At 46.5% G+C, this 17,903-nt stretch overlaps 1 protein-coding gene across 1 annotated transcript in view; it reads left to right on the forward strand.

Annotated features, from left to right (window-relative positions):
- The window catches only part of GREB1L (growth regulation by estrogen in breast cancer 1 like), an 80,385-nt gene that overhangs the window by 45,295 nt on the left and 17,187 nt on the right, over nucleotides 1-17,903 (forward strand). Inside the window, exons 13-19 of the mRNA XM_021710051.1 lie at nucleotides 3,353-3,692; nucleotides 8,774-8,889; nucleotides 9,553-9,797; nucleotides 12,367-12,938; nucleotides 13,174-13,276; nucleotides 15,930-16,085; nucleotides 16,370-16,509. Coding sequence (XP_021565726.1) covers nucleotides 3,353-3,692; nucleotides 8,774-8,889; nucleotides 9,553-9,797; nucleotides 12,367-12,938; nucleotides 13,174-13,276; nucleotides 15,930-16,085; nucleotides 16,370-16,509 — 1,672 coding nt within the window. The remainder of the gene's footprint in view (nucleotides 1-3,352; nucleotides 3,693-8,773; nucleotides 8,890-9,552; nucleotides 9,798-12,366; nucleotides 12,939-13,173; nucleotides 13,277-15,929; nucleotides 16,086-16,369; nucleotides 16,510-17,903) is intronic.

A 17,903-nucleotide genomic window follows, 5' to 3' on the forward strand; every position in this document is an offset into this window, starting at 1 on the left:
GCCTCGTCCAGGACCCAGACTTAGTGATAAAGGATCATGACTTTTCTGTCTTCCCTTCCTTTTTTTTTTCTTCTCCAACTCTAGATCAAACTCTGAAAGAATTTTTTCCTCTCCAACCTTGACTCATAGACTCCACGCCTAGGTAGAAACATCAGGAATGACTCATCCTAGTGGAGGTTCCTCTGCGCCTTCTGCCACAATATGCATGTTTGACCATCCAACCATGAGGCATTTGAGCTCTAGCTTATGAGACAGTCTAATTTTTAGTAGCTCTAGTTCTTAAAACTGGCTCCAGTTGATCACAAGCCATCTACTTAACAACCTGCCCTACAATTTTGCTAAGAAAAAGAAAGAGCCGGGCTCAGTGGCTCAGCCTGTAATCCTGCGCCTTTGGGAGGCTGAGGTGAGTGGATTGCCTGAGCCTGCGGCTTTGAGACCCGCCTGGGCAACTTGGCGAGACCTCATCTCTACAATAAATAAAAAAATTAGCCGGGCATGGTAGCGTCCGCCTGTAGTTCCAGCTACTTGGAAGGCTGAGGCAGAAGGATCGCCGGAGCCCAGCAGGTCGAGGCTGCGGTGGCCAGGAGTGGCCACTGCACTCCAATCTGGGCGACAGAGTGAGACTCCAACTCAAAAAAAAAAAAGGAAAAAGAAAAAGAAAGAGAAGTTAAAATGAGGACATGTGATTGCATCCTATCCAGCGAGTCACAGCGCTGCCTCAGGAAAGACCCAGAGTTGGATTTGATATTGTCATAGCTGTTGGATTTGAGGAGTCTTAACTGACTCTGTGACATTAATCCTGTCACAGTACATGTGAACTTCCAAAACCATTCCATGAGTCTCCCCTTTAAATGTTTCCCAATTTCCCATCTTGTCCACCAGCTTGGAATATATCTATTTTTTCCCCAGTAACATCATTCAGAGTTTCATATCTTATCATTTAAAGGATAATCCCAATAAGTTCTACTACAACTTTTTTAGCACTTACAAAACTATAATTATAGTTTAATATAAACCTAATGGATTGGGAACTTCATAATTTTTTCAGAGTGAGATTTAAACGCCTGTATTTCAAAGTTACCATTTATTCTAACTCTGGCTTTTCTACATGGCCCCCCCCCAAAAAACATGAAGTTTTAAACATAAATCATCTATGCTTACTTCCTCCAATCCAGTCACCCAGGCTAATAATAGCTATGATTTATTGAACACCTGAAGAGACCAGTGCAAGACTGACCAAACTGAAGGATTTCACTTTTCTCCAACCTACTAAATCCTTGCAATGTGTGAAGACATTGTTAGAGACCCAGATGAAATCTAAACCTAGCTTTGTCTCTGAGCAGTGGTATATCTGGGACAAGTGTCTGAATTTCTTTCTGCTCCTTAACTCATTGTCCTTCTAGGACAAGGCAGGGTGATTAGAATGCAGGGCATCTGTAGCCCTTTCCAGCTCCAAAAGATATCAAAAGTATCTGTGAACTCTTCATTTGATGATCGTAATTAGTACCTGACCCTGGGCTTTTCTGTGCAAGGCTGGGAGACCACCTGTATTTTAAATAGAATTATAAAGTATTACAAAGGTGAGATATCTCATTAGCCTACTCAGCTACTGGACATGCACATGCAACCAGCTGGCAACCAGAAAGAAAACACACAGGCCCAGTCTCATTTTACCAGGCTCCATGAGAACCCTAGCCAACCGGGCTTTGCCAGCACCTACTGTCTTCCAAGATCAGACAAGATCGAGTGCATTTAGGGTGGTATGGCCATAGACAGCCTACTACTTGACAAGCAACTTCTCATGCCTGCAAATGGGTCCTTTGTACCCATTTTGTCATCAGGCCTGGCTTTCTGAGGAATAGCACAGACATGAGAGATTTTCTACCTGCTCTGTAATTGCAAAAGCTGCCCATTTGAACAAAGTGATCCTCTTACCTAACTGTCCAGGCAGGGGAGAGAATGGTACCAAGACTGTTGCTACCAGGCTCAGATTTGCTTGGCGTCCTTGACTAAAGAGATTCTCAGGTGATGAGGCTATACCACTGGGAGGTGCTATTTCTTCAGTCAGCTCCAAGTTTTCTCCAGTACCAATGAACAGTTTATGGGAAGATGAGTTATTGCTATCTCTGAGGCTGCCCTTAAATTAGTAATAATAGGCTGAGCACAGTGGCTCATGCCTGTAGTCTCAGCACTTCAGGAGGCCAAGGTGAGACAACCATGCGAGCTCAAGAGTTCAGATCCAGCCTAGACAACATAGTGAGACTTCTTTTCTACAAAATTTTTTTTTTCCAAAAATTAGCCAGATGTGGTGGTGCATGTCTTTAGTCTCAACTACTCAGGAGGCTAAGGCAAAAGGATGAACCCAGGAGGTCGAGGCTGTGATAAGCCAGGATTGTGCGACTGTACTCCAGCTGGGCCAACAGAGAGACCCCCAACTCAAAAAAAATAGCAATAATAACTATCCCTTTTGTGGGTGATACTCCACAGATATTACACTAATGTCTCAGTTTCCTTTACTGTAATTTTTTTGGTTTTTTGAGTTGGACTCTCACTCCGTCGCCCAGGCTAGAGTGCAACAGCACGCTCATGGCCAACCCAGTGATGGCCTGTTGGGCTCAGGCAATCCTTCTGCCTCAGCCTTCCAAGTAGCTGGAACTACAGGCACACACTACCACGCCTGGCTAATTTTTTTTTTATTTATTGCAGAGATGAGGTCTCGCCAAGTTGCCCAGGCGGGTCTTGAACCCTTTGGCTCAGGCAACCCCCTCTCCTTGGCCTCACAAAGTGCTAGGATTACAGGCTTGAAACATCGTGCCTGGCCCCTTTACTGTAATCTTAAGTATCAGAGAAATGAGCTGACACACTGCCATTCTAACCCAGTGCTGCCCAGCAAGAGGTAAAAATCCAGGGATTATCCATTATGATTCTGTCAATAATTAACCTGAATACACCAGCATATCTCAAAACTTACCGTACACACATCTCTCCTGGGTGTCTTGTTAAGCTGCAGATTCTGATTCAGTACGTTTGAGGTGGGGAGGTTGGCATTTCTAACAAACTCCCAGGTGCCGCTGCTGTTGCTGCTGGTCCACAAACCACGCCTTGAGAAGCCAGGGTCACTCGACCATCCCTAAACCTCGTTAATGTGCTGTATTTACCCAAGCAGATTGGTTCATGTTTTAGAAGCTCAACTTCTCCCTCCAGTGATGTGGGATCCAAGGCCATTCTGGAGCTAAGGCCCCACCGCTGATCAGTCACCCCTTCCCTGTCCTTCCTGACCTGCGTTCTTACTGCGCAGACCTTGCTGTCCCCAGCTGCTGCCTGAGTGCTAGTTCCTTGTGTTCTGTTGAAGGTACCCCAGACTGCACAGCATGGTCGTCCGCTGCTACCTGCTCATCCAGCAGTACTCCGAAGCTCTGATGGCTCTCACCACCATGGCATCCCTCCGAGACCACAGCACACCGGAAACTCTCAGCATGATGGATGACCTCATCAGCTCCCCAGGAAAGAACAAGAGTGGGAGGGGACACATGCTCATCATCAGGGTGCCCTCGGTGCAGCTAGCAATGCTGGCCAAGGAGCGGCTGCAGGAGGTGCGCGACAAGCTGGGTCTGCAGTATCGGTTTGAGATCATCCTTGGGAACCCAGCCTCTGAACTCAGTGTGGCGACGCACTTTGTGGCACGATTAAAGGTTAGTAATGGACAGATGCTTCCCCTTCAAAATGGCATTTGTTTCTGTTTCCTAGGAATTGGCTCCGGGGCCTGAGTTTAACAGATTTTTTTGGTACTGGTGTGAACTTGATCTCCATGACAATGTTAAGGCTAAGCTAAGGGACATACTCACTTTCTTAATTGGAACCCGTTTAAAGATTCTGTCGCACCCCGTTTTAGCACGTGCATGCAGTTGGTCTTCCATGCTCTCCAACTGCAGGTACAAAAAATGAGATGACCCCATTTGACCCCATGTTTATTGACCTTGTTCAAGATGCATCTAGCCCACGGCCATCTGTTTTCTCAGACGAAAAGGTAAGTTGTCCTCTCAGACCTCTGTGGGTTACCCCTTTAAGTATCCTCCACTCACTGATTCTTTTCTGTTCATCTAGCCCTTCTGTCAGCTCATGTCTAGAGTCGGTAAAGTATTGTTTCATCTTCAGCACTCATATAAAGCTGCCCCTCGCTCTCTTGCATGTGGATTCCTCAGTGTTGGTTCTTTCTTTGTTCTCGCTTTGACCCTCGGCCCCGAAGCTTTGGCTGGACTGAGACTTGGTCAGGTATCCTACAGAGAGATTGAGTGCATGCCGAGTCCCTCACTGCTCCCTCTGCACGGCCAGTGACTGACTGCCTCCCTTACCTCTCCTGTCAGGCATGGGGGTGGGGGAAGAAAAATCCTTCAACTAACCTGACTTCCCTACCTTATGCCTGGCTCAGTTTTTTCCTGGGAAATTTCATAATCCAATGTGGCCTTGCCATCAAAAAGCAGTTAACCGAATGCCCACATTCAGCGAGGTATGGAACTGATCTAGGTACTCTGTGTCTGTGTTAGATCAATATGGTATCTGTACCCTTGCATACTAAATACAGAGCTCAACTGGGTTAAGAAAAATCTAGTTTGGCACACATTTTATGAAAAGCAAGCACGTAGTCTTGGGGAATTTGCATTTTCACCTCCGACTGTATGATCTCTAAGAGCTCTAATTTGGGTATGATTATTTAGCGTTCAAAAATCATTCTGCGAATGTAAACCTTTTTCTTGTATTCTATTAGCTAAACAAAGTTGAATAATCCAAAGTGCAAACAAAGTATCTTGTATTAGCTTGATAAGAAACGGAACAAAATTGTCCCCAAATAGAAACTCCTATATTTAGTAGAAGTTGTAACATGTATATTTATTTTATATTTATATGTAGATATATCTTCAATTTATTTTGATATTTATATTTACATGTAGATATATGTTTACAATTTTTAATCATAGCATAGCCTACATTAAAACAGAATTCCTAGGATGAATGCCAGAACTCCTGAAACCCTACTACAGCTCATTGAGACAGAGGGCTGGAGGCAATCTGAATTATGCTAATGATGAATTCTGAAGGAGAATCTCAGCACTTGGGAGACAACCCAAATGTGATGTGAGGCTGCAGGGTCTTCTCTGCATCTCTGAGGCTATGAATTAAATGTAGCCACTTGTAGACCCTTCAGTCATTTGTTTAGAAGAGCCAGTCACCAAGTCAGTAGAAATCCATGGATCCCAAATAATTCACCTCTCTGGGCCACTGTTCGAAAACCACAGTTGAGACCAGAAGCTCTTCACCTGGCTGGTAGCGCATCAGAATCACCTGCAGGGCTTTTAAAGGGCCATTGGCCTTTGCAGTCAGGATTGAGGACCACTGTGCCATAAACAAAGGGCACCTCAAGTAATTGCTTCTCAAAACAGTGGTATCTCCTTTAATTGGTCTGAGTAGTTGCCACTCACCAACGTAAGAGAATCCCATAGTCTTTCTGGGCATGGTAATGTGTGCCTGTAATCGAGCTACTTGGGAGACTGAGGCAGGAGGATTGTTTGAGACTGCAGTGAGCTATGATCACTGCACTCCACCCTGGGCAATGCAGTGAGACCCTGTCTCATAAATAAATAAATGTCACATCAATCCTTTTTATACTCTATGGGAGTAGAAATATGAGATCCTGTTGGGATGTTCACATTCTAAGCAAGATTCCCTCTTGTCAGGTAGATTCCGGTCACCTGTTTATTTCTAATTTACCAACCTCCTTTACCATTTTCAGGATGGTGAGGGTGTGTACCTTTTAACTCTAGTCAGGTAGAATCCAATGCTTCTTCCATTATGTGATCTTGTTTGCTGTGCTTTTAATTATCCTGTTATGGATTGCTTTGGAAGGGTACAAAGTTGATATCATTTCCTCCAGGTGCATGTGAAGCTTTTGTGAGGTGCCCTTGGCCTTACGTCCTGTGCTATCCTTGAACTCAGTGATCATCCAGTCCTTTGTGTTAAGTGCCTCTGTAGTAAAAATCATCTTGAGAACTCGGTAGATCCATAAAGAACTGCAGCCACCACTCACCAGAAGTAGCAATGTGATGGAAAAGCATTTTGTAGTGAGTTTGGCTAGCTGTGATTGGTCAAGAGTAAAAGTGAGATTGGTTTAATAATCTCCTGAAAATCAGTCTCCTCATATAGTAACACATTATCTCTGCCATCCCATCATTGTAACCTGACCTTATTATTCTTGGTAGAACCATGGCCTATATAGATGGTTTCTGGGAGATAAAACACGTTCAGGGAGAATCCCAGTATCAGGGATATCATAAGTCCAGCGTGAAGGCTGTCAGTAAAATGGTTCCTATTCCAGAACTGTTGACTTTAAATAAGGTTGTATTATGGTTCCCTTGGATATGAAATGGTAGGGGAAATTGAATTTTTGTACAGAATCTTTCTTCTAGTATTTTCAAAAGTCTATTTGACAGATAGCTTTTTCTAAGATGTGGAAAGTCTCTCAAGCTTGTAAACTGTTACATAGATCCACTGATTTCCCCTTGGGATGCATATATAATAAAACAATGGGCAACAAGTAACAGCATAATAATAATTAAAGTTCTTCCAGTTTTACAAATTATAGAAATTATGTTTGAAGTAATTATGAGTATGTATATCTCTGAAGACCGGTTTTTCTTTATTGAGCCTTAATCAAATCTTATTATATTATCTTTTGCCTGGTGGATTTCTTTTTATCCCATGTTGTGCTTAGCAAAGGAAGTGCAAGTCTGTTTTAAGATAAAATTATATAAGGGGGCACCCCCCCAAAAAAACAGAATTATTTTTTGGAGGGTGGGCCCCTTGTAGTGCAGGCTTCCCCTGCTAGGTAAGTGTTCTAGGAACCCATCGGCAGCAGTGTACCAACTAGCGGTGTTGTGAGAGGCTGCGTTTGGCATCAGTGAATTTTCTTTGGAGAGTCTTTCAAAGCGTTTGCCCATTTCATGATGGGTGATTTATGAGTGCACCTGACCACGCTAAGCTGAGGGTTCAACAGTTTTTGACAAAAAGCAACATGACCCCCATGCCTCACCCTCCCTGTTCACCCAATCTCGCCCCAGGCAACATTTTTCTTGTTTCTCTGGGTGAAAAAAGTCCTCAAAGGGAAATGATTTGCTGATGTGGAAGAGATGAAAAGAAAAATGGCAGAAGCACTAAAAGGCATCAAAAGTGATCAGTTCAGAAACTGTTTTGAGCAGTGGAAAAACAGTTTCTGAATTTGAATTGCATCAAACAGAGAGTACTTTGAAGGTGACTGAAGTTTAAACATGTAATAACAAATACACAATTTTTTAATAAATAAATTCTGGTTTTTTGGGTCCCCTCTTGTATGCATTACTTAATATTGCACTTCTTAGTCCTTATTCCCTAAAGCATTTTCAGATATGTCAGTTCATTTCTTAAAGTAATTCCTGTTGGAAAGCTAATAAAAAGCATAGTTAGATAAACATTTAATAAAAAGTACTAGAAACCCCTTACCTACTTAAGAGGTGGTTTATTTTCTTTTTTGTTCTAAAATAGGCAGGAAAATTTGTAAGATCTTTTTACTTTTGAGCATCTTTCAAGTTGGTGGGAGTTTTTTATTGATATATTCATGCTTTTAAGATTGATGTTCCATTTATTAAAGATATACATATGTGTGTATATGTATATGTATTAATATTTAATAAAGCAATGCCTGATAGGTTATTTGAGAAACCATGGGCAAATGGCACTGCTATTCCAAGTAAGAGGCAGTGTTCTTTTTCTCGATCCAGGTCTGTTTATGCTTTGGGCCTTCTTGCAAGAAACATTTTGGAGGCCCTACGTCAAAAACTACCCATCAGTTATTTTAAAAGTCAACAAAGCAAGAAAGAGGGGAAATAACCATCAAACATGGCTCATTATTTTCATTGTTTTCTTGGTGAAAATATCTGTTTTGATGGAGTTTTGAGATTTTTTTTCTGAGTTACTCACAACTTGAAACTGTCTTTTTCAGTCAACCAATTCCAAGAATTTATCGAATACGTGTGAAGAAAATATATCTAAATACATTGAATCAAGTAGGTTAGCCAGAATTTCTATAAGGTTTGCATCACTAGAGGGGTATTTCACACTGTATGTTTTCTTGGCCTGTGTACTAACACATGAGGTAAAACCAGTATCTCACATTTTATCCTATTGAGATTAAAACCAAAGGCCTCATTCCTATAGAAGTGCTTTCTGTATGCCTTTTAGTAGCAATAAAAATATATATACAGGGCCAGACACAGTGGTTCACGCCTATAATCCCAGCACTTTGGGAGGCCAAGGCGAGAGGATTGCCTGAGCCCACGGATTTGAGACCAGCCTGGGCAACTTGGCAAGACCTCATTTCTACAGTAAAAAAAAAAAAAAAAATTTAGCTGGGCATGGTGGCATGTGCCTGCAGTTCTGGCTACTTGGAAGGTTGAGGTGGAAGGGATCACCTGAGTCCAGCAGGTCGAGGCTGTAGTAGCTGTGAGCGTGTCACTGTACTCCAGCCTGGGTCCAGCCTGGGTGACAGAGTGAATCTCCAACTCAAAAAAAATACACACACACACACACACACACACACACACACACACACACACACACACATATACACACTCAGTGGAAATCATTTGAAAGCACAATGTATCTAAAATCTGGGCCTAGAAACCTCTAAAAAGGTGAAAACTTAAATGAGGAGTTTTAATGTTATCACATGGGTCTCTTTCTACAGACTTGGAGAGGAAATGAACCAGAAGAGTGGATCCCTCGGACATACCAAGATTTAGAGGGTCTGCCTTGTATTGTGATATTAACTGGCAAAGATCCTCTTGGAGAATCCTTCCCCAGGTATAATTTCAATAATTAATTCTACTTTTTATTGGTTGCCCAGCCGATCTGATGATTAAAACTTAGCTGATGCCCAACCATTTCATTTGTTGGCAGGTAATGAGAAGAGGATTATTTTATGCAGGGGATAAGAAATATCGCCTTCCTTTATTCTCTTTCAGTGTTCCAGAGCTCACTCAGCAATTTTGAGAATGAGAGATAGCCACATCTGAGAAATGCTTGTGCATCAAAGCAAAGCAGACAGAGGCAGGAAGGAAAAGCAGGATTTTTTTTTTTTTAATAAAATGCTTGGTCTTTGTTAATCTGCTGCTCACACCCTCCTTAAGGATCTAGGCTCCACAGATTGGAAGCAAAATAACAACAGTAAAAGCCTTTATTGATGCTTACTGTGTATGTCGGGCAGTACCCTACATGCCTTTCCAGGTATCGGGCCCTTCATTCCTTACAATGACCATATGAGCCCAGCACAGCTATTCGCTGTCTTTTATACCTGAAGAAGGTGAAGCAAAGATAAGTTAAGGTTGTAATAGCTGGGAGGTGGCAGAGCTGCCGTCTAAATCAAGGCTTACCTAGTGCTGAAACCTGTGATTTTAACTGCTGGGTGGTACATCCGGATCTCCAGGCATGTGTGGACTCACTAGCAACATAATTACTTTTGTTCAGGTCTTTGAAGTACTGTGACCTCCGGCTAATTGACTCAAGCTATTTGACACGCACGGCCTTGGAGCAGGAGGTGGGTCTGGCATGCTGCTATGTCTCCAAAGAGGTCATCCGGGGACCCACAGTCGCCCTGGACCTCAGTGGGAAAGAGCAGGAGAGAGCCGCTGTCAGCGAGAAAGACTCCGACGAGCTGCTGATTGACCTGGAACGGCCCCAGAGCAACAGTAGTGCTGTCACGGGGACCTCAGGTCTGTACTTTACTTTTTTCTTTCCCGGGCGAGGGACAGGAGGGCGGAGGTGGGCCAGAGAGCAGGCAGCAGGGGCATTCGCAGACACCCCTAAGGCCTTCACAGGAGCTTTCCGTAACTCTGGCTTCCTCTCCAGACCTCAGCTACCTGGAAACTTGGAAAACATGACTTGGAACATACTTGGAAAGCATGACTGTGGAACAGCCACAAAATACTTCTCTGGGTGCATGTTTAATGAAAAGCCTGGTACTAAGCTAAAGACAATAAATTTTATCGGCCCCAGCCTGTACCATTTTCCCTAGTCTTTCTCGCCCTTCATCATCTTTGTGTTATTATGCAGTTCATGTTTGCACAAAGGCCCTGTTTTAATTCCAGGTCTTGAAGCTGTAAGTTTGGTGCTAAGTGGCTTTAGTACCTGGCACAGAATGTTTGTTTGAATGAATGAATGACTTTTCTACATACTTAGTGGCAAGTGTTTGCATAGTGAAGGCTACTCTGGGGCTATGGTCAGTTGTGAGGCTCCACCATGCAGCCCGCCTGGCCCCCTCTTACAGCTTTCCTGGATGTCTCATGGCAATGCCAGGTGTGAGTGTTCTAGTGAATCGTATTATAGCAAACGCAGCACTCCTTCCGTGTTTTTTCTGATGATTAAAGTAAAGCTTAGTGCAGAAAACTTGGAGAATGTAACGAAGTACAAAGAGATTAAAACTGAAACATAATCTCACTCTGAGAGGTAACCACTCTTCACGTGGGTCGCAGGTCCCTCCTTCTTCCCCCTCTTTTTTTGGACTGTCATTGAGATGATCCCATCACTCTGACACCCACATGCAAACACACATCATGGTGTGGCCGAAGCACTGGTCTTCCTGTTCATTCTGTCAGCAGCTGGTGGATGGCTCTGTACAGGAACTGAGGAGGCAGGTATCTGTGGGCTTTCCTGTCTGTCTCTAGTGACTGACGCTCAGCCTGGACATGCATGAGAGCTGCCCTTCTCCTCGGTATGTTCAGCTGCTTCCCCTCAGCCAGGGATGAGGGCTGACTGTGTGCATCACGCCACCTCTCTCAATCCCACCACGAGACCAGTTCAGAGTCAAGAGGTTCAGAGGACAGTGAAGGGTCACAGAAGGCAGGAGGAGATAGCACAACTCGAAGCTTTTGGATACTGGCAGGGGGAGGAGGAGGAAGAGGGAGGTGTGTCTTCCTTCCTGTGGTTCTTTTGTCACACTCCTTCCTTTACCTTCCCTTGTAGAGCTGCTCTGGCCACTGCAGCCTAGACCTGCTGGGCTCAGGTCATCCCTCCTCAGCCTTCCAAGTAGCTGGAACTACAGGCACACGCTACCACACCTGGCTTATTTTTTAATTCGATTTATTGTAGAGACAAGGTCTCACCAAGTTGCCCAGGCGAGTCTCAAACCTCTGAGCTCAGGCAACCTTCTCACCTTGGCCTCCTACAATGCTAGGATGACAGTACAAAGAGATTAAAAAGGAAACATAATCCCCCTCTGAGAGGTAACCGCGCCCAGCCTTGTTTCCCTCCTGATAGACCATGCTCAGAACCCCGAGCAGACCCCAGCCCATGGGCCCATTCTGAGGGAGACGGGAGGCCCCCTGCCCAGAGCACGCAGGGTTGTGAGGGGAAGGGCAAGCTCTCCTCCAAGACAGACAGACACTAAAGGCAGGTGAGCAAGTGGAGTGACTTGGATTAGTAGCTCCTCATGCAGGATCTCCCATGGTTGGGATTTGACTGACATTTGTGGGCGGCACCAGCCTGAGCTCAGAGAGAGCCTTGAGTCTGAGTGTGATAAGCTTTCAGTTTGTCCTCAAACCAAAGAGTGACTGATTTAATAGGAGGAAAAACATATTTGAAGTTAACTGGCCAAACGTACAGGGATCCCTTAGGGAGGAGCTATATGGCACTCAGAGTGGCTCGCATCAGCCATCCTCCTTGCATGGAGACTCCGCTAGCCTGGCTTGGGAGTCCATGGAAGTGGCTGCAGCCTGGGAAGCTTATCCATGGCCAGAAGTGTGAGGCCCTCAGCACCCCCAGAAGGAAGCGAGTGCTGGCGGAGCAGGCCTTCCATGTGGAGCCTGCACTGGGTAGGGTCCTGCAAGGGATCAGATGGCAGACCCAAATGAGGCCGTCTGGGGAGATTATTTACAGCAAAGGTACTATTTACAGAGGTATGGGCAGGACTTAGAAAAGGAGCAAGAGGTGGTGTAGAACTGGGGTCCAGTTAGCCCCAGGAGTCCTGCCCACTGGGGCTGAGGAAGTGAGGGGAGAGAGCAACTTTTAGGACCTGAGCTGCAGAGAAAGGTGGCCAACCCAGGATGGCCAAGTCCACTGAGAAGCGAGGGCAAGGGTGCAGGATGAAGCAGCATGGTGCAGGGTGCAGGACTGAGGCAGAGGGAAGGTTTCCTCACAGTGCCTGCAGCCGCAGAACCGAGCCAGGTGTCCGCAGCTTTCCTGGCCTGCTGCCTCCCTCCCAGAGGCGCCAGGAGCCTGGGAGGCGCACACTTTAGCATCAGTAACAGGGCCAGTGTGGGGTGGGTTCTGTCCGTTCTCTTTCAGGTTCCATCATGGAGAATGGAGTGAGCTCTTCCAGCACAGCTGACAAGTCCCAGAAGCAGTCCCTGACCCCCAGCTTCCAGAGCCCAGTCACCAGTGTGGGGCTGGATGAAGGGGTCTCTGCCGGCATGGCCGGAGCCGGGGAGACTCTGAAGCAGGAGTGCGACTCCCTGGGCCCCCAGATGGCCAGCAGTACCACCTCCAAGCCTTCGTCATCCACCTCGGGACCCAGGACCTTCCCGTGGCCGGGGCAGCCTGTCAGAGGCTGCAGAGGCCTGCAGGCGGCTCTGCCGCCGATAGTGATCTTATCCAAAGCGGCCTACAGCCTCCTGGGCGCCCAGAAGGGTGGCAAGCTGCCATCCTCCTCGTCCTTGCTGCCCCATGCTGACGTGGCCTGGGCGAGCTCCCTGCGGCCGCTCCTGCACAGGGACTTGAGCGGCGAGGAGCAGTCCCTCTACTACAGGCAGTGGACCTCGGCCAGGCAGCACCACGCCGACTACAGCAACCAGCCGGACCCGGCCTCCGGCGCGCGGACCTGCCACCCCCGGCGGCTGCTGCTCACTGGGCCCCCCCAGGTAGGGACGGGCCAGACTGGGCCTTGTCTTCAGCTAGGGTCGGCGCCGCCTCCTCACCAAGGAAGGAAGCCAGGGAACCTCTTGGGGGTGGAGCGAGCGTGACAGAGCAACGAGGACCTCATCAGGGGTCTGGGGCAGAAGGAGACAAGAAGGAGCGAAGTGTGAAACCTCTCTTCTCTTTTCCTCTCCCCCCTTCCCCTCTCCAACCCTCCCCAATTAAAAATGTCTCCATCAGGTGGGAAAGACTGGCTCCTATTTACAGTTCCTTAGGATCCTCTTCCGCATGCTCATCAGGCTCCTGGAAGTGGATGTATTTGACGAGGAGGAGATCAACACGGGTGCGTGCTGCGCCTGCGCGGTGGCGGGTGGCGGAGGGGCGGGACGCAAAGACACGAAGCCCCGGAGCCTGGCGGGGTGCCTTTGCCTTCTGGGATTTCTACAGCTCCCACCCTGTGGAGTTACCCTGAGGTTGAGATAAGGTGCCCAGCAAACAGTCCTAAGTCAGCTGGTCTTTTTAGCATATTGAGGTCGGGGTGGCCTATTCTGACTTGGACCTGCACGGTGTCCGGCAAGATGCTGGGCACAGAGGCATGACAGAAAGACTCATTCGGTATATTAATTGCCCAGAGGGTTACACGGTTACAAAATTTGATTTGCAGTATTCAGCTACTTGAGGACCCAGGGCATACTTACATTCTGGATTCTGGTCCTCTATTGTTCAGCCAGAGTATATATTCTATTTTCACCAGAGGCTCTGGGGGGAGGACTGCTATAGTGAAATGAAAACTTCTGTGTGGGGAACTGCACACTGGCACCACAAACAAAACACTTTCCCATTGGCAGTAACACACGGGGTGGCTGATGCATAGAGCTGTGGGAGCCAGCGTACAGACCAACGTCAGGCCAGCCTTAGAACAGCGTGGCCTCAAAACTATGGCTTCATATCTCACAGGAATTTGTGCTGGAGGGGAACTAGGGAGAGGCAGAAGAGATGACCAAGCCCCTCAAAGATGAGTCCAGAATAGGGAAAGCACTTGGCATCCTCAGATTAGCTCTTAGAGATCTCCCCTCACTCGTTTTGCCAAAATAGTTGGACCAACTGTGACCAATCCAAGAGATTAGTTTAGTGCCAAGCAAAAGTAGGTGAAATCAGTCACATTTAATCTATGGTTTCAGCCCTTTTCCTGGATATTCCTCAATTCACATCCATGATTACACACACACACACACACACACACACACACACACACACACACACACACACTCATCTTCCCATCCACATCTTGTTTGTGTGTCCCCCGCTGAGTTGCACCAGACTCCCCAGCCCACCACAGAGGGGAACCCAAGCTCCAGGTTTGCCTCCAATTACCCCATGCCCCCTGGAAGGGAGCTGGGACCAGGACAAAGCCAGGGACCAGAAGACTAGGAGTCGGGTCCTGTCCTGTTAGCTTTGGCCTCCCAGGCTCCTTGGCATCACAACAGAGTGATGCCTTTGATTTTATCTCAGATCACGCTACAGTGACCTTGGATTTTACTCTGCAGATGAGTTGTGAGAAAGTCTGTTACAGACCATTCGACAGAAAGCTGCCCTTGTAGTCAGAAACACTCTAAGCCTGGCCGCCTTCTTTCTCCCCCATTTTAGTGTAAATTGGTGCAGTGGCGCTCTCAAGAGGCACAGTGATAACTTTTTGTTTAAAAAAAAATTAAAATGGCTGGGCTCGGTGGCTCAGTTTGTAATGCCTGCACTTTGGGAGGTCGAGGCGAGTGGATTGCCTGAGCCTGCAGGTTCAAGACCAGCCCAGGCAACTTGGCAAGACCTTGTCTCTACAATAAATCAAAAATTAGCCAGGTGTGGCAGTGCACAGCTGTAGTTCCCGCTACTTGGAAGGCTGAGGCTCAAGGATCGCCTGAGCCCAGCATGTTGATGCTGGGGTGGCCGTAAGAGCGTGCCACTATACTCCAGCCTGGGCAATGCAGTGAGACTCCCAACTCAAAAACCTAAAATAAGCTTGAATTTTAAAATAAAATGCAAACTTTAGCTCAAGAATAGAAAAATAAATGGTATTGTGTCAAGAAGATAACTATACTTCTAGTCTTTTTTGAAACTTTATTCCTTTCTTTTTTGAACTTTGTTTTGAACTACTTGTACATCTTATACCTTTTATTACTGACAACAATAAGTATCATCTATTGGACACCTCCTATGTGCCTGCCACTTTAAATATACCATCTCTGGCCAGGCACGGTGGCTCACGCCTATAATCCTAGCACTTTGGGAGGTCAAAGCAGGATTGCTTGAGTCTAGGACTTTATGACCAGCTGGGGAACATAGTGAGACCCCATCTCTACCAAAAAAAAAAAAAGTTAGCCAGTAGTATGTACTTGTAGTCCCAGCTACTTGGGAGGCTGGAGCAGGAGGAGGATCACTTGAGCCCAGGTATTTGAGCTATGGCACCACTGCACTCCAACCTGGGTGACAGATCAAGACCCTGTCTCAAAAACAAACAAGCAAAGCACCACCAACAGCCAGAAACAAACACACCATCTCTAATGCTTGTTCACACCCAGTTCTATGTACATATTGGAAAAACCTAAGAAATCTTCAACAATATGAGTACATCCTAAAATCTCTTGGGTATCAATATCTTAACACCCCACTGCCAAAAACCTGAAGACAGAATTTAGATAATTCAAAATTAACCAAGTTGTCAGAAACTTTTGGGTGGGTGGGAGACTCGTTGGATCTTAGCAGATGTGGGAGTTTGTGAACTGGGAGAGCAGAGACATGCTGGGGCCAGGGTGGGCAAACCCCCCTCCCAGTATCAGTGTGATGGAACGATGCTGGCTCCTGCCCTGGGAGAGGGAAGCTTATTTCTCAGAGATGCCTTTGCCCACCCATCAGTGCTTGATGTTTCATAAAACCTTTTCCCCTGGTGCTTGGGAGGGAGGGAGGCCAGTCTGCTTGCTCTGCACAATTTTTTCTTGTCCTAGATCACAGCGAGAGCAGTGAAGTAAGCCAGTCAGAGGGAGAGCCCTGGCCCGACATTGAGAGTTTTGGCAAAATGCCTTTTGACGTCGGTGTACATGACCCCAAGTACAGTTTGATGAGCCTGGTGTATACGGAGAAGCTGGCGGGAGTCAAACAAGGTCAGTGAGATCCGAGCCAGGCTTACCTTCTCTGGAGGTCAAGGGGAACCTCAATCGGGGCAGGGGCCTGAGGCAGTTAAATCTTTGAAAGCAACTGAGGTCTCCTGTTTTTCTCTTCTCTCTCTTATACGCATGCATACCATCTTTTAATTTTCATACCTGCCTCTCAGGGCATAGATTACGGAATCCTTGGGAAAGTTATTTGGGGAAGTAGGAGACATTTCTTCCCAGGCCTAGGGAAGACATGTATGTCATGGGATGGTTTTTTGCTACTTTCTACACAGAAGTAATAAAGGAATCCAAAATTGAAGAGCCCAGGAAACGAGAAACCGTGTCCATAATGCTGACCAAGTACGCAGCCTACAACACCTTTCACCATTGTGAGCAGTGCCATCAGTACATGGACTTCACCTCCGCCTCCCAGGTGCAACTCCCACCTCCGCCCTTGCCTTGGACCTCTGTCACCCAATACAGATTTTCTGTGTAGGTGTTGGGAGTGCAGGGGTGAAAAATAAGTCTCCTAGTTTCAGGCCCCGGGTAAAAGATATCTTACTTATGTGAAGGAGCCACTCATTGGTGAGAAAAACACATGAAGCAGTAATGAAATGAACTTGGGGATTCTGGGAGGGAGAGGGAGCCGTCTAGTTTTACTATTCTAAATTACTTCATCAAAATGGTTACATGCATCATGTTTAGAGTAGCTGTTTATCTGTGGTCCATGCATTATGATACATTTGGCAAAAGGGTCTTTCCCACCGCTGTAGATCACTGACTTACATGGCACCGATCTAAAATTCCACAGGGAGTGCCCTTTGAGCTGTACAAGTCTGTTGTTCTAATACAAGCATATCCTTTCTAGTCAAAGTTACCTCTTATATCCCATGTTTTCTGGTGTCATTAAACTTTTGGTGGGCTACTTTGAAGTTGGCTCATAATTTGTACCAACCCAGTCATGTTCTCACTCTTGTCTGAGTTGGTTTTGACAGTGAAGCCGATGCCTGTTTTATGCAGTGAGAACTGAGAAATAGGTTGGCGTCTTTAAGCCCAAAAGATGGGAACAGCAACAAACAACATTAATATCCACAGCCTGCTTATCCCCAGTTTGTATTTTTTTTTTTTAGTTGGAGTCTCACTCTTGCCCGGGCTAGAGTGCAGTGACACACTCATAGCCACCGTCGCCTCGATTTGCTGGGCTCATGCGATCCTTCCCCCTCAGCCTTCCAAGTAGCTGGAACTACAGACGTGTGCTACCATGCCTGGCTAATTTTTTCATTTTTTATTAGAGACGAGGTCTCACCAAGTTGCCAGGCTGGTCTCGAACCCCAGGGCTTAGGCAATCCTCTGGCCTCTGCCTCCCAAAGTGCTGGGATTACAGGCACAAGCCGAGTGTCCAGCCAGCAGATCATAGGTTTCTAGAAAATCTCTTTATTAAAAACCCTCACCAGCTACAGTGGCTCACACCTATAACCCTAGAGCTTTGGGAGAGACCTACAAAAGAGGATCAATGGACAGAAGCTGAAACCAGTCTGGAGAGCATTAGGGAGGCCCCATCCCTACAAAAAAAAAATTTTTTTAATTGGCTGGGTGTAGTCTGTATGTCCTGCCTATAGTCCTAGTTACTCAGATGGCTGAGGTGGGAGGATCGCTTGAGCCCAGGAGTTTGAGGTTGCAGTGAGCTATGATTGTGCTACTGCACTCCAGCCTGGGCAAGAGTAAGACCCTGACTTTTTTTTTTTTAGTTGGAGTCTCACTCTGTCGCCCAGACTGGAGTGCAGTGGCCGCTCCCGGCCACCGCAACCTCAACCTGCTGGGTTCCGG

This window comes from Carlito syrichta, unplaced genomic scaffold, assembly GCF_000164805.1.
Source record: "Carlito syrichta isolate Samal-C Ts95f unplaced genomic scaffold, Tarsius_syrichta-2.0.1 Scaffold287975, whole genome shotgun sequence".
NCBI lineage: Eukaryota > Metazoa > Chordata > Mammalia > Primates > Tarsiidae > Carlito > Carlito syrichta.